Source organism: Canis lupus, chromosome 8, assembly GCF_048164855.1.
Source record: "Canis lupus baileyi chromosome 8, mCanLup2.hap1, whole genome shotgun sequence".
Lineage (NCBI taxonomy): Eukaryota > Metazoa > Chordata > Mammalia > Carnivora > Canidae > Canis > Canis lupus.
This window is the reverse complement of record NC_132845.1, coordinates 13,676,889-13,689,184: the sequence shown is the minus strand read 5'-3', so window position 1 is coordinate 13,689,184 and position 12,296 is coordinate 13,676,889. Positions and strand designations below refer to the sequence as shown.

Here is a 12,296-nt window from a genome sequence, read left to right as displayed (position 1 = left end):
AAAAGATCATTTTATAAGATACAGATAAATCACTTGATAGAATTCAACATATATTTATGTTTTTAAAAATGTTTAGCAAGCTACAAACAAGAGAGAAATGCCTTAATCTAATAAAGAATAACTACACAAAACCTATAACAAACATACCCAATGATGAAATGCTGAAGGCTTTCCTTCTGAGATGAGGAACAAGACAAGATTGATTCATTACCATTTCTATTTAACATTATACTAGAGGTCCTAGCTGGTTCAATGAGGCAAGCAAAAGAAATAAAAGGCACTAAACTGAAACTCTTTACTAATGGATATGATTGTGTTCATAGAAATTTAAATAAATTTATTGATAAATTATTAAATTTAACAAGTTTAATGAAATCAAGGTCAAGATAAGAACATAACTTATATTTTTCCTATATCAACAGCAAACAGCTAGAATATGAAATTCTAGGTATGATATTTTTAGTAGCACCAAAGAATAGTTAATACCTAATAATAAATGTAATAGAAATGTGCAAGACTTTTATGTAGGAAAATGTAAAAAATGGGAAGATATACCATATTTGCCATTGGATCAATATCATCAAAGGTCAGTTCTTAAATAGTTCTGAACATCTCTAAAGTCAGTATAATCATAACATAAATCCCAACAAAATTTTTGGGGGGGGCGGCACAGTATTTGACCAAAATGTTCTAACATTTTTTTAAATTTAATTTTATTTATTTATTCATGAGAGACAGAGAGAAAGAGAAAGAGAGAGAGAGACAGACAGGCAGAGGGAGAAGCAGGCTTCATGCAGGGAGCCCGATGTGGGACTTGATCCCAGGACTCCAGGATCACTGCCCTGGGCTAAACCGCTGAGCCACCCAGGCTGCCCCTGTTCTAACATTTATACAGAAAAGCAAAGGGCCAAGAATAGATAAGATACTCTCGAAATAGAAAAATAAAATGGTAGGATTTATTAACTATAGTGTACTAAGACTAATAAGTTAAAGCAATTTAAGACCATGCAAAAGGACAAATAGACTAATGAAACCAGAAAAGTCATAAGTAGACCCAGGCATACATAAAGATCTGATTTATTAGAAAAGGAAGTACATTTGATTTATGACAAATGGGAAAAAGAAATTTGTTTTAAAAGATGCTGAGACAATTGGGTTTCTAAATAATAATAAAAACAAGAAACTTGACTTTGCCCACACCATATGCAAAAATCATCTCCAATGAATTGACTACACAGATGTGAAAGGCAAAACCAAAGATTACTGAAGATAATACAGAGCAATATTTTCATGACTTTGAGGTATGCAAAGATTACAAAAAGTAGGACCAAAAAGTACAGATCATTAAGTGAAAGGTGATTTTTTTACTACATTAAAATTAAGAATATATATTCGTTAGAAGACCCTGCTAGGAGGGTGAAAAAGCAAGCCAGTAAAGGAAAGAAGATATTTGCAATCCATATAACCTATATAAGATTCTTGGATCATTAAGAACTCCAAAAACTTCTAAGAAAAAAACCAAACACTTTATAAAGAAATGGAGAAGATACTGGGAAGAAGGGAGGATGCTGTAATGCAGGAATACAGACGCTAGGAATATTCAGTTACTTAACCTGGGTAGCAGTTATATAGGTAATCACTTTATAATATTCATTAAGCTGGACATTTTGTGCTTTATGCACTTTCAAATGTGTACTATACTTTACAATTGAGTTAAATGCATGGTACTATTATGGCCCTAGGCTAAGTTAGCTTGAAACATCTGTCTCAGAACAGAGATGGTCTTGCTTCATGAGGCTGATGTTCCTAACACATAAATAATACTCACCCATGTGCACTGTTTCATCAGCTCTATGCTCTGTAAGCCAGGCATGGCAGGAACTACTGGACTCTCCTCACAGACGAGAAAACTGGAAACTGAAGCCTGAAGAGATTAATTAAATGGCTTCTCCAAATCCACATTACTAGCTATGGCAGAGGTGGAACTTGAAATTAGAGCTTCCCTCTAATCTGTGGCCCAAATCAAAGTTAAAACAATGGGACAATCCACACTCAGTAGGATGGCCATTATCCCCAAAATACAAAATAAGTGTCAGGGAAGATATTGGGAAGTTGGAATCTCATGCATTGCTGTCTCAGAATGTGTAATGATGTGGCTTCTATGGAAATCAGGTTGGGTAGCTCTTCAAAAGGTTAAATATAGAATTGCCATATGACCCAGCAGTTTCACTCCTGGGTGCATTCCCAAAAGAATTGAAAACAGGATTCGAACAGATGCTTGTACAACGATGTTTATAGCAACATTATTCACAATAGCAAAAAGGTGGAAACAACTCAGGTGTCTACCAACAGATGAATGGATAAATGCAACGTGATATAGACATACAATGGAATATTATTCAGTCTATATAAAAGAATAAAATTCTGACACATGCTACAACATGGATGAACCTTGAAAGCATGTTAATTAAATAAGCCAGACACAAAAGGACAACTATGGTGATTCTACTATATACGAGGGACCTAGAGTAGACAAATTCATAGAGACAGAAAGTAGAATAGAGATTACCAGGGAATGATGGGGAGGAAATTGGGATTTAGTGTTCAGTGGGCAAGGAGTTCTGTTTGGGATGAAAAAGTTCTGAATGAGATTGTGGTGATGGCTACACAGCATTGTAAATGTGCTTAATGCACTGAATTATACACTTTAAAATGATAAAACTAGTAAGTTTCATGTTATATATATTATACCACAGTAGAAAAAAATGTAAAACACAGGATAAATATTGTGATGAATTTTATTTACCTTTGTTCTCCAAACCAGGAAGCTGAGTTTATTTTGGGGGGAACAGGGGTCCTGATCTTACTCCAGGAAAATCTCAGAGGGTGGGCGTAGCTTAAGTTTTCAAGGTTAATTTCCTACCAGTCTTGAAGTGCTCATGTTCTAGAGATCCTCCGTGGTCACCAATAAGTTGCTACATGACAGACCAATTCTACATTAAGTAGGAATTAGGCAAATGCAAGTTTTATGTTTATGTGATGGATATGTGAAGTTGTGCACACCTAAGCCTCAATGATGAGGGAGTGAGGATACATTTATGAAGCACATAGGGTAGTCTGAGGTATTTCTCCTTGGCATCTACAAGTTAGCTAGTTTTGTACATCAAGAGTAAGCTAGAATAAAGTGAAAGCTGTAAACTTTCACATTTTTTGGTGCTTTAACACAAACCCTTTAGATATATGTACAGTCTATAAATGTACTTCCCAGAGATATTCTTCTTGCTAAAAAACAATCAAATTGTATTATTTAATTTCATTGCAAAGAACATTTCAAAAATAATCTTTGATGTTCAGCTAGTGTGGGATCTCCCAAGAGATATTAATGGAGATATTAAGGCAAATAATCCATTGTGTTTCCCTGTAAGGCTTTAAAACATCCCACAGCACTTGCTTTAGGGAAAGAAAGTGTTTCTTCCAATGTGATTTCATCTGCTTTTTTTAGTTCATATTGAACTTTTTTTCTTATAAAAGTTTCATTTGAGCTTTTTCTGCTTCTATTGTGGATATATAATCCTTTTCTACTTTCTAGGTTATTTTATACTTTGTAGTTTTGATAAAATGAGTATAATCATTGTATCCATTAGTTTTAAAATTGAGATTCATACAGAGAATAACAGGATAGTATAGTTGCTAGGAGCACTGATTCTGGAGTTGGCGCACATGGGTTTGAGTCCGAGTTCTGCCATTTACTTGCTATGTAACTGTGGGCAACACGTTTGACCCCTGTATGCTTCAGCGTGTTCATCTATAAAATGAAGCAAACATAATATCTACTGTATAGAATTGTTATGAGAAGTAAATGAGTTAATATTTGTAAAGCTATTAGAATAGTGCTGAGTACATTGAAAACACTATTCAAGTATTACATAGTGTTAAATAAAATAGTATAGCTTAGCTGTAAGCCTGGACTTTGTGCTTTTATTTTTCCTCTGTGAACTGGAGCTCTTTAACTCAAAAGGATATGTGAATGTTATTGTAATGTCAGTAGTAACTATTGCTTGGATATTCTTCAAAAAGAAGTTGATAGGAACGCCTGGGTGGCTCAGCGGTTGAGCATCTGCCTTCCACCCAGGGCGTGATCCTGGAGTCTCGGGATCGAGTCCCACATCAGGCTCCCTGCATGGAGCCTGCTTCTCCCTCTGCCTGTGTCTCTGCCTCTCTCTGTGTGTCTCCCATGAATGAATAAATAAAATCTTAAAAAAAAGTTGGTGATGTTATTGTCTATTTTAAGAGTTATTGATATAATCAGAATGCATTTTCAATAGAAGATAGAGTAACTCTCAACTAATACAAAGTAGTGAATTTTGATCAAACACTTTATTTTCCTTTGCACCTTTGCTTTAGATAGGAAGGGAGCCTTTTCATGACAGAAGATATCATATTACTCATCATGACTCCACTAGCTCTTGACATAATAATTAATCCATATAAATTACCCAAGTGATATTAAGAAAATAATTTATATAATCCGTGATGTGAGAAATCAATTGTTTCATTATTCATCACCCATTGTGCAATTTTGATCTAATTTGGTTTGTTGTGTATTATTTTACTGCTCTATTAACTTAATGATTTGAGCAATTATTTATAGTTTGTGATACTAGGTAGTAGATTTAGAAGATATTATTAGATAATTCATGATAAAATGATGTTTATGGATATTATACAGAATTCTTCCATTTTAATCTGAATACTGTATGCAGCTCGATCATAATGAATTCCTATTTTTCTACAAAATTCATATAACACAACTATAAATGTAACTTTCCATTGGCATGGAAGCATAGCAGTTAACATTACTTAAAGTAAAATAGGTAGCTAATAGTACTCTTGGCTCTCAGTTTCTATGGAATATGATACTGCTACTGGAAAATTCTAATGTCAAGTGAAAAAAATAAATGAGTTAGTGCTCTACCATTGTTTATTTTTTCAAAAATTTCAAATCTCCTTCAATTGCTACTTCTGATTTTGGAAATTCCTTATACATGTCTTTGTCCTGACTCTATAGCATGTCCTTCTAGTCTTTACCAAGATTTATACTTTTAATAGTAATGTTTATTTGCTCATATGAATTTCCTTTGTGGATTTTCATTTTTCTCTAGATATATAGATTGGAGTAGCCTAATGCTAATCAAAGTTTTTCCAGAGAGAGACAATTATACAGGTGCACATTCTTATTTAGAATTCCTTGCTCTCAATCTCTGAAAACTAAAAAGGAAGAAAGAGTAACCTTTTTATTGATAAATCTGACTTGACCTGAATTGACATGAAGTTATTTATTGTTTTCATCTGCTTATTGTGAGTATTCATACATTTCTCTATAGCTATCTTAGTGGTATGAATGCTGCCCCAAGGCCCCAATGGAAATATTATACTATATATAGTATATACACTATATCGTTCTAAAATCAGGAAAATTCATGTATTCTGAAATACATTTGGCTGCAAGTATTGCAGGTTACCTATAATCACAATTATTTCTGATGTACTGTTATCATAAGAACCATGTAGTCTTGGAATATGAATTTTGCAATTATGAATTTTAGTCTTTAACTTTTTCTCTTAGATTACCTATAGTCATAATACATTGACGAAATATTAATATAATTAATGGTTCCAACATCCTTGAAACAAGCAGTTATTGGTAATGTGGCTAACCAACTTCTCATATCACATGTTTTTCAGAAATATTTGACTGATTTTACATATTATTTATAGAGATTAATGATGAATTTCAAATTAACATGAACTGTGGAAATAATTTCCTAGCACATAAGTATAATGGCTCTTTATGGAATGTCTTAGGATACTAAGATCATATGTTGCATCTGTTTTTTAAGCATTTTAGGTGAGGCTTTTATGACCATCTCCCACCTCCCCACCTCAGTCTGGGAGAGAACTTTTTTTAAATGTAGAATGCATTGTTGTCATAGTATTGTTTTTCACATAGCATATGTAAATTATTAATCACAGTGCTTTAGTGAGAGATGTTAATACTAACTTGTCTGTAAAGTATAATTTTTTAACTGTCATTTGTAGGTTATTACCAGGAAGTACACAATTCTTCATGAGAACACCAACTTACACCTTGAAATACAGTTCACCTGGAATGACTCGCTCCAATGTTTTGTTTACATCCCGATATGGCCATTTGTGAAACAGAAAGGAAGATTGCCATGGATTATGCATAATACCAATTCATTTTTCCCCTCCAATTTAAACATGCAAAGAACGTGACCATTAAGTGCTGTTTTATGTATATATGACATATATGTTTGAAAATATATACACGTGCACTCAAATAACACATATATATTTATTATAATATATGAAAGAAGAGTTACAGAAAACTGGATATAAGACTTAACATTTCTGGAAATGTAATAAACCATGTTAAACTGTTTACACAAATATGTGAATGTCGAGAATTTGCTAGGTTTATAATTAAAACCTTCCTACTAGAAATGTTATTTTTGCTGCAGAGTATATAAAACAGAATTGATCTTGAAGATCCCATTTCAGTGTTAAATTATTTTCTAGATAATACATCTTTTGACTTGAAAAAACATTATTAGTATAATACCTTATTAATTCTCTTATATATATAGTAGCCATTTAAAATGAAAAACAAAGCTAGAAACCTGGTGTTGCTTGATGATAGGATTAAATATAAAACGGGTTTGTCATTACTGTAGCACACTGCAGAGTACTATAAAAATCTCAACCTGATTTTCCCGATATTTTTATTCCTCTATGTGGAAATGTAGCTGCTTGTGATAATGTACATTTTCAGTAAGGCTTTGGTAAGATCATGTAATGATCTAAAATGGAAGACAATCCAGTGGGTTAAAAGTAAACAAAGCATAAACTAGCTTTTTTTTCCTACTTTTCATTGGGAGTCACATAGAGGAACAGAAAATGATGGTAATAACAAAATCTTTCCATCTGATTTTTGTATCTCATACTACTCACTTTTATTTGGAAAACATATCTCCAGTGGGTACATATGGTCAGATACAATTTCTTCTGTTCTTCAGAAGTAGAAGAGTTGACATTTCAAACTAATTTTGGTGTTAGGGGATAATGTCTCACACTTATAAGTCTCTTAATGTTGAGACAAACATATTGCAAAGTCTAATATAAAGTGTCACATTGCAGCATAGAAAATAAATAATTGCAAACAGAAGATTCTGATTACTAGATATTATTAGTCGTGGGTGTACCCTTGAGAATTTTCTAAAATCAAAATAGAGTATGAAGTTTTCTTTGTATCTAAAGTTATGCATACATTTCATAGCAGTTTACTTCCTTAACAGTTTCAAAAGCAATGAGTGAGCTTTCAGTTTCCCATAAAAATATAAACAGCACTGTCATTGACATGGAAATCCTTATAAGTTGCAATATTCATCTTTTAGAAGTTTGTTTACACTTCTCCCAACAGTCTTATTTTCTCACAGATGCTAATTATTGGCAAAATTTAGGAATGTCTTACCTTTTATTATCCTAGAAACTATTTCCAGTAAGTCAAGAAATGGCCCCAAAGTGGGAAAACTGAGAAGCAAACTATCCTAGTTTAATTCGCAAATGGATAACTGGCAGTCTAAAGTTGTAAGTTAGATATATTTTGCTTTTAAAGCCATATTCTAAGGCTGTGATAGGCTAACATGGGTTTTTCCTTAAATTATCCCTAGTTGATTCTTTATGACTACCTACATCCATGTTCCAATAGATACTTTTCCTTGCTAAATGCATCCCGAAGAAGAATTTGTTACTGTCTTTGGGGAAAAAGAGGATAAGGATGTCAGGATAAAGGAAATTACAGTATAACTCTGAGTGTGACTACATTTTGTGAATTCTTAAATATCTTATAGATTTCTTAGAATAAATAATGCAAAAATTGGGATATTCAAAATCATTGTAAGAGTGATCAGCAAGTAGGTCTTTTCATGAAGTATTTTTAATAATTTTTCTTTTAAATTCATGATTTGTCCATGAATGAGATATAATTTCAAGTGTCTGGTATATGATATCAACCCAGTTTTTTGGTCACTAACTTGCATTAATTTAAATCAAAATGGTTAGTATGCCAGAGTGGGTGCTTTGGGACTTCTGTCTTTAGTAATAAAAGAGTGAAGTTTTTATTTAAGACAAAAAAGAACATGGGGATGAACCCTCTCCCTCTAGAAAACACACACACACACACACACACACACACACACACACACACTTAAGAACCTTTTAAAAAAAAGTTAAAATGTGTGAAACTACTCAACTAATGAACAAATTTCATTCCTCTAGCTATTTAGACCTGGCTTTTTTGAGCACTAGAATTTTCTTGCTCACATTTGCATATTTATATCGATCTAGTTTGATGTGATAAAGTTGTGAATAAAAGCCATGTGCTCATTATTTATATATACTACCTGGTATGCTGTGGACTATGGTTGCTATAGTGCTTATTCCCTAATGAGAAACTAAGAAGAGAAGATACAGTAGTAAACCATGAAAGTCTCTAGAGGCCATAGAAATGTTTTAGAGGTATAAAATATTCCTTAGTTTTTATTATAAATTTTTTATTCATAGGGTGAAAACATATCAATATAAATGATAGTACGGGTCTGATTCTCTCTCTCTTCCAGGAGAGAAAGTAACTTTATTTGAAAAACTCCAGAAGTTATTTAATATTACCAGGAGTTTTTAATAGGGGATTTGGTTTACTTAAGATGAAAGTGTATTTTCTTTCTGTTGTAAAAAAAAACATATCCCTACTCATTCTGTAAATCTAAGATCGGAATGCTCTCCAGAACTGTATATGATTGCAGTGATTTCCAGAATTATATAAAAAGCAACCTTTATTTTAAATTGTCATCTATGAACATGGTATGAGATGGCAGATTTGTTTTCACTTTGATTATCCAGCATTGTAATTAGTTACCATTTGCTTTATGTAATTTGTTGAAGGAACTATTATGATTCATATTATGTTTTTTACTAGCAACAAATTTTATTTTACTAGCATTTAATTTAGCTTTTATGTATAAAAATGAAGTTGTAATAGGATCAAATATGCAGATAACCTCTGTCAGATGCAAAGATTTGTACAGATTTTTTTCATGTATCTGAATTAGGTCTAAATACACAAAAACTGCCTACTAATTTCTCCTCCCTAAAACCAAATTGAACCAAATTCAGATAAACATAATAACCCAACTTTCTTTTCGTGTAATATTTGCAAGCAACTAGATGATAGTGGTATCTAGACTCAGGACTCCATTCTAATTCTCTTTTTAATTTGGAAAGCATATGATTATAGAATTTTGTTATCTAACTTGAAATTTCACATTTTAATATAGATTAATCTAAATGCTTTCATCTTTAGCATGTCAAAGCCATTCTATGTAAACATTGTTTTTAAATCTAAACATACATATGTCTGACCTTTTCAAATGTACCAAAAAATTAATAGTTGCATAGACTCTATTCTAGGTTTCTGCAAAGCACTGATTCATTCTTAAATGTGTTTCCTTTAAAAAAAATTGCAAATACCTCGAGAAGAGTGACAGAAAATACCTTCCTTTTCTGTTCTGTAGTGGTAATTTACATTCAGAGTCTTACTTTGGTCTAGGGGTTAAGCAATAAAAAGTGTAACTTCAGTTAGTTGTGTTGCTATGACCTAATGATTCTGTATGTTAGTAAATTGAACACCAATAAAAAATTTTAAAAAAAATGCCAAAAAAAAATAAATAAAAAAAATAAAATAAAATAAAATTTGGCTTTTCTTTTTAGATTGAGAAGTTTATGTTTTCAAGTTCTGGATTAGTTATCTAAATATTTGGGGTTAATATTATTTACAAATAAATAAAAAATTTGGAAATACATTTATGATCAAAATTTTATTCCTTACACTGCTTTTTCTTTCTTCCTTTTTTCCTTCCTTCACCTCTTCCTCTTCTGCTTCACTTTAAGGTCCCTTGAAGTTTTGACCTTTGATGGACAAAGTCCAGAAAAGATAAATCCTGCCTTTTAAATATTGGTTTTCCTTGTATTTTATGGTGGTGTATTTTTACCTCAGCAACAATAAAATTTAGATAAAGTATGTTATTAGACCAAGTTCAGTTTGTCTGCTGAGATTTTTAAGAACCAAAAGCATTAATTGTCTAGACCAATTGAACCAAGATACATGGCCACGAGTAACAATCTTGCAACCCCAAAATGGTGTATTAAAACTTATTGCACTCTGAGATTGCTGCCCTTTTTTGGTGATTTTTTTTGCTTTGTCATAAGTGGGCCTAGGTATATTGAAAGAAAACCATTCAGGTAATACATTTTGTATTAACAGGGCTGTATTATCTAAGAAGGGCTACATAAAACTTTTATTTTATCCCCACTACTAACTTGAAAACTATTGGTAAAGTCATTACACAATAGACTAATATTTTTTAAATTAGTAAGAAGACTTACCTTGTAAAAGTAATCAGATAATCCTGATATTTCTCTTTCAAAGGTTAACAATGGCACTTCTTGGTCCTGAGCTGGTTGGTTCATAAAATTACTACTGTACATGTTACAATATAAACTATTAATAGGTTTGTTGAAGATTCTGGGTTTCAAGATTAGCTTGAAGGCAATACATTTGCTACCATGAATCATGACTCAAATTATCCCCATGTGTTTACTACCTGTGTATGAATGCAAATGTTGTTACAAAAAATATGCTTGAAATGTCAACACAATGTGCAATTAATATTGCATTGTCATGCTTCAGCATGTGATATCTGTATGGTGAAGTTATTTCAATTACTATAATAAAAAATGTTTAACATAAGAAAGCCACAACATGTCATCAAATGGTTATTTCTGTTTTACACACACGCGCACACACACACACACACAAACTTTTCAGTAGTAGAGGAGACTGGTTCTAATTAAGCTTTCAGGTGATGAAATATGTTTTCACAGTAATTTTCTTCTGCTGTACAGACAGTAATAGGACTATGGGGATAACTTTTACTGCTATTAAAGTCAGGTCGAGTAAACAAAATTGGTGTCAATTTTTCTCCTAGTTAGCTGAAAGGCAGACCCTCCTAAAATTTAGAAATGACACTTTTATATCTCTCTAGTATCATTGATTATAACAATAGCACTACTAATCTGAATAGAATTATGTCAGCATCTTAGTTGTTCATTTTTTATAGGAATTTATAATTTTATCACCGTTAAAACACCATACTAAGCCTCAGTAAGAAGCATATCTTACTCATTGCCATTCATACCATTTTTCTTTAGGATGATTATATAGAAAGAAGTTAGATTGTTTTTCCTTTAAGGAAAGCAATTACATTGGTTAAAAATCCTATCATGTGATAGTAACATTAATGCCATGCATGCCTTAGTTTTTAGAATTGATAACCACATGGTATTAATATTGACTTTTAAAAATATATATCTTTAAATATGTCATTATTTCTATAAGGTTAAAATAGTCTATGAATGCTTTAAAAGTTAATTTTTGACTTTTTTTCCAGTGACAGATAAGAATGAAGCCAATGTGAGTAGTTTGATATCTCCCTATTTTATTACATAATTTGTAAGATATATATACATATATATTTCATTCAATTAAATGACTGGAAATCTTTTTACATTATAAAATAAATCATCATGAAATAATTTCAAGTATAGAAAACTTCATACAGTGCCTTAAAACAAAATTAACACTTAGCTCTTTTGCAGAGGAAAATAACAAATCTTTAAATTAATTTGCAGAGAGTTATCTCAATGATTATTCATGTATGTACAGCATATGGTGACAACAAAGCCTATCCCAAAGATCAAGTAGATTTATAAAACATTAGGTGGAAAAATTGGTTGTGTTTTTCTTCTTTCAGGATCTCTTGAGTCTTTTTTTTTTTAATTTATTTTTTATTGGTGTTCAATTTACCAACATACAGAATAACCCCCAGTGCCCGTCACCCATTCACTCTTGAGTCTTTAGTATCTTAAGATCTGGTGAGAGCCTTTAGCAGGAGACTACAAAGTATATCAGTTTCTAAACCAATTTCTCTATGATAGCTTTAATTGAAATGCATCTCCCAGGACTAGTCTTCTATTGACCAAACTCTGAAAAACAATAAACTAAACCAATTCATTTATTAATAAAATAAGGTATTTAATCATTCATCAAATATGCACTGGTGATATAATTATGAATACTGACAAATATAGGGTAGGAATTT

The 12,296-nt window shown here is 31.8% G+C and overlaps 1 protein-coding gene across 5 annotated transcripts in view; it reads left to right on the top strand.

The window, feature by feature from the left end:
- TTLL7 (tubulin tyrosine ligase like 7) overlaps nucleotides 1-10,896 on the top strand; it is a 153,399-nt gene extending 142,503 nt beyond the window's left edge. For all 5 annotated transcript variants that reach the window (XR_012034920.1, XM_072834239.1, XM_072834242.1 and 2 more), the window contains one exon: nucleotides 6,100-10,896. Coding sequence is in view for 4 of the 5 variants with exons in the window: in XM_072834239.1 (XP_072690340.1) it covers nucleotides 6,100-6,217 (118 nt within the window). In the remaining variant the exon portion in view is untranslated. The remainder of the gene's footprint in view (nucleotides 1-6,099) is intronic.
- The last annotated feature ends 1,400 nt before the right edge of the window (nucleotides 10,897-12,296 follow it).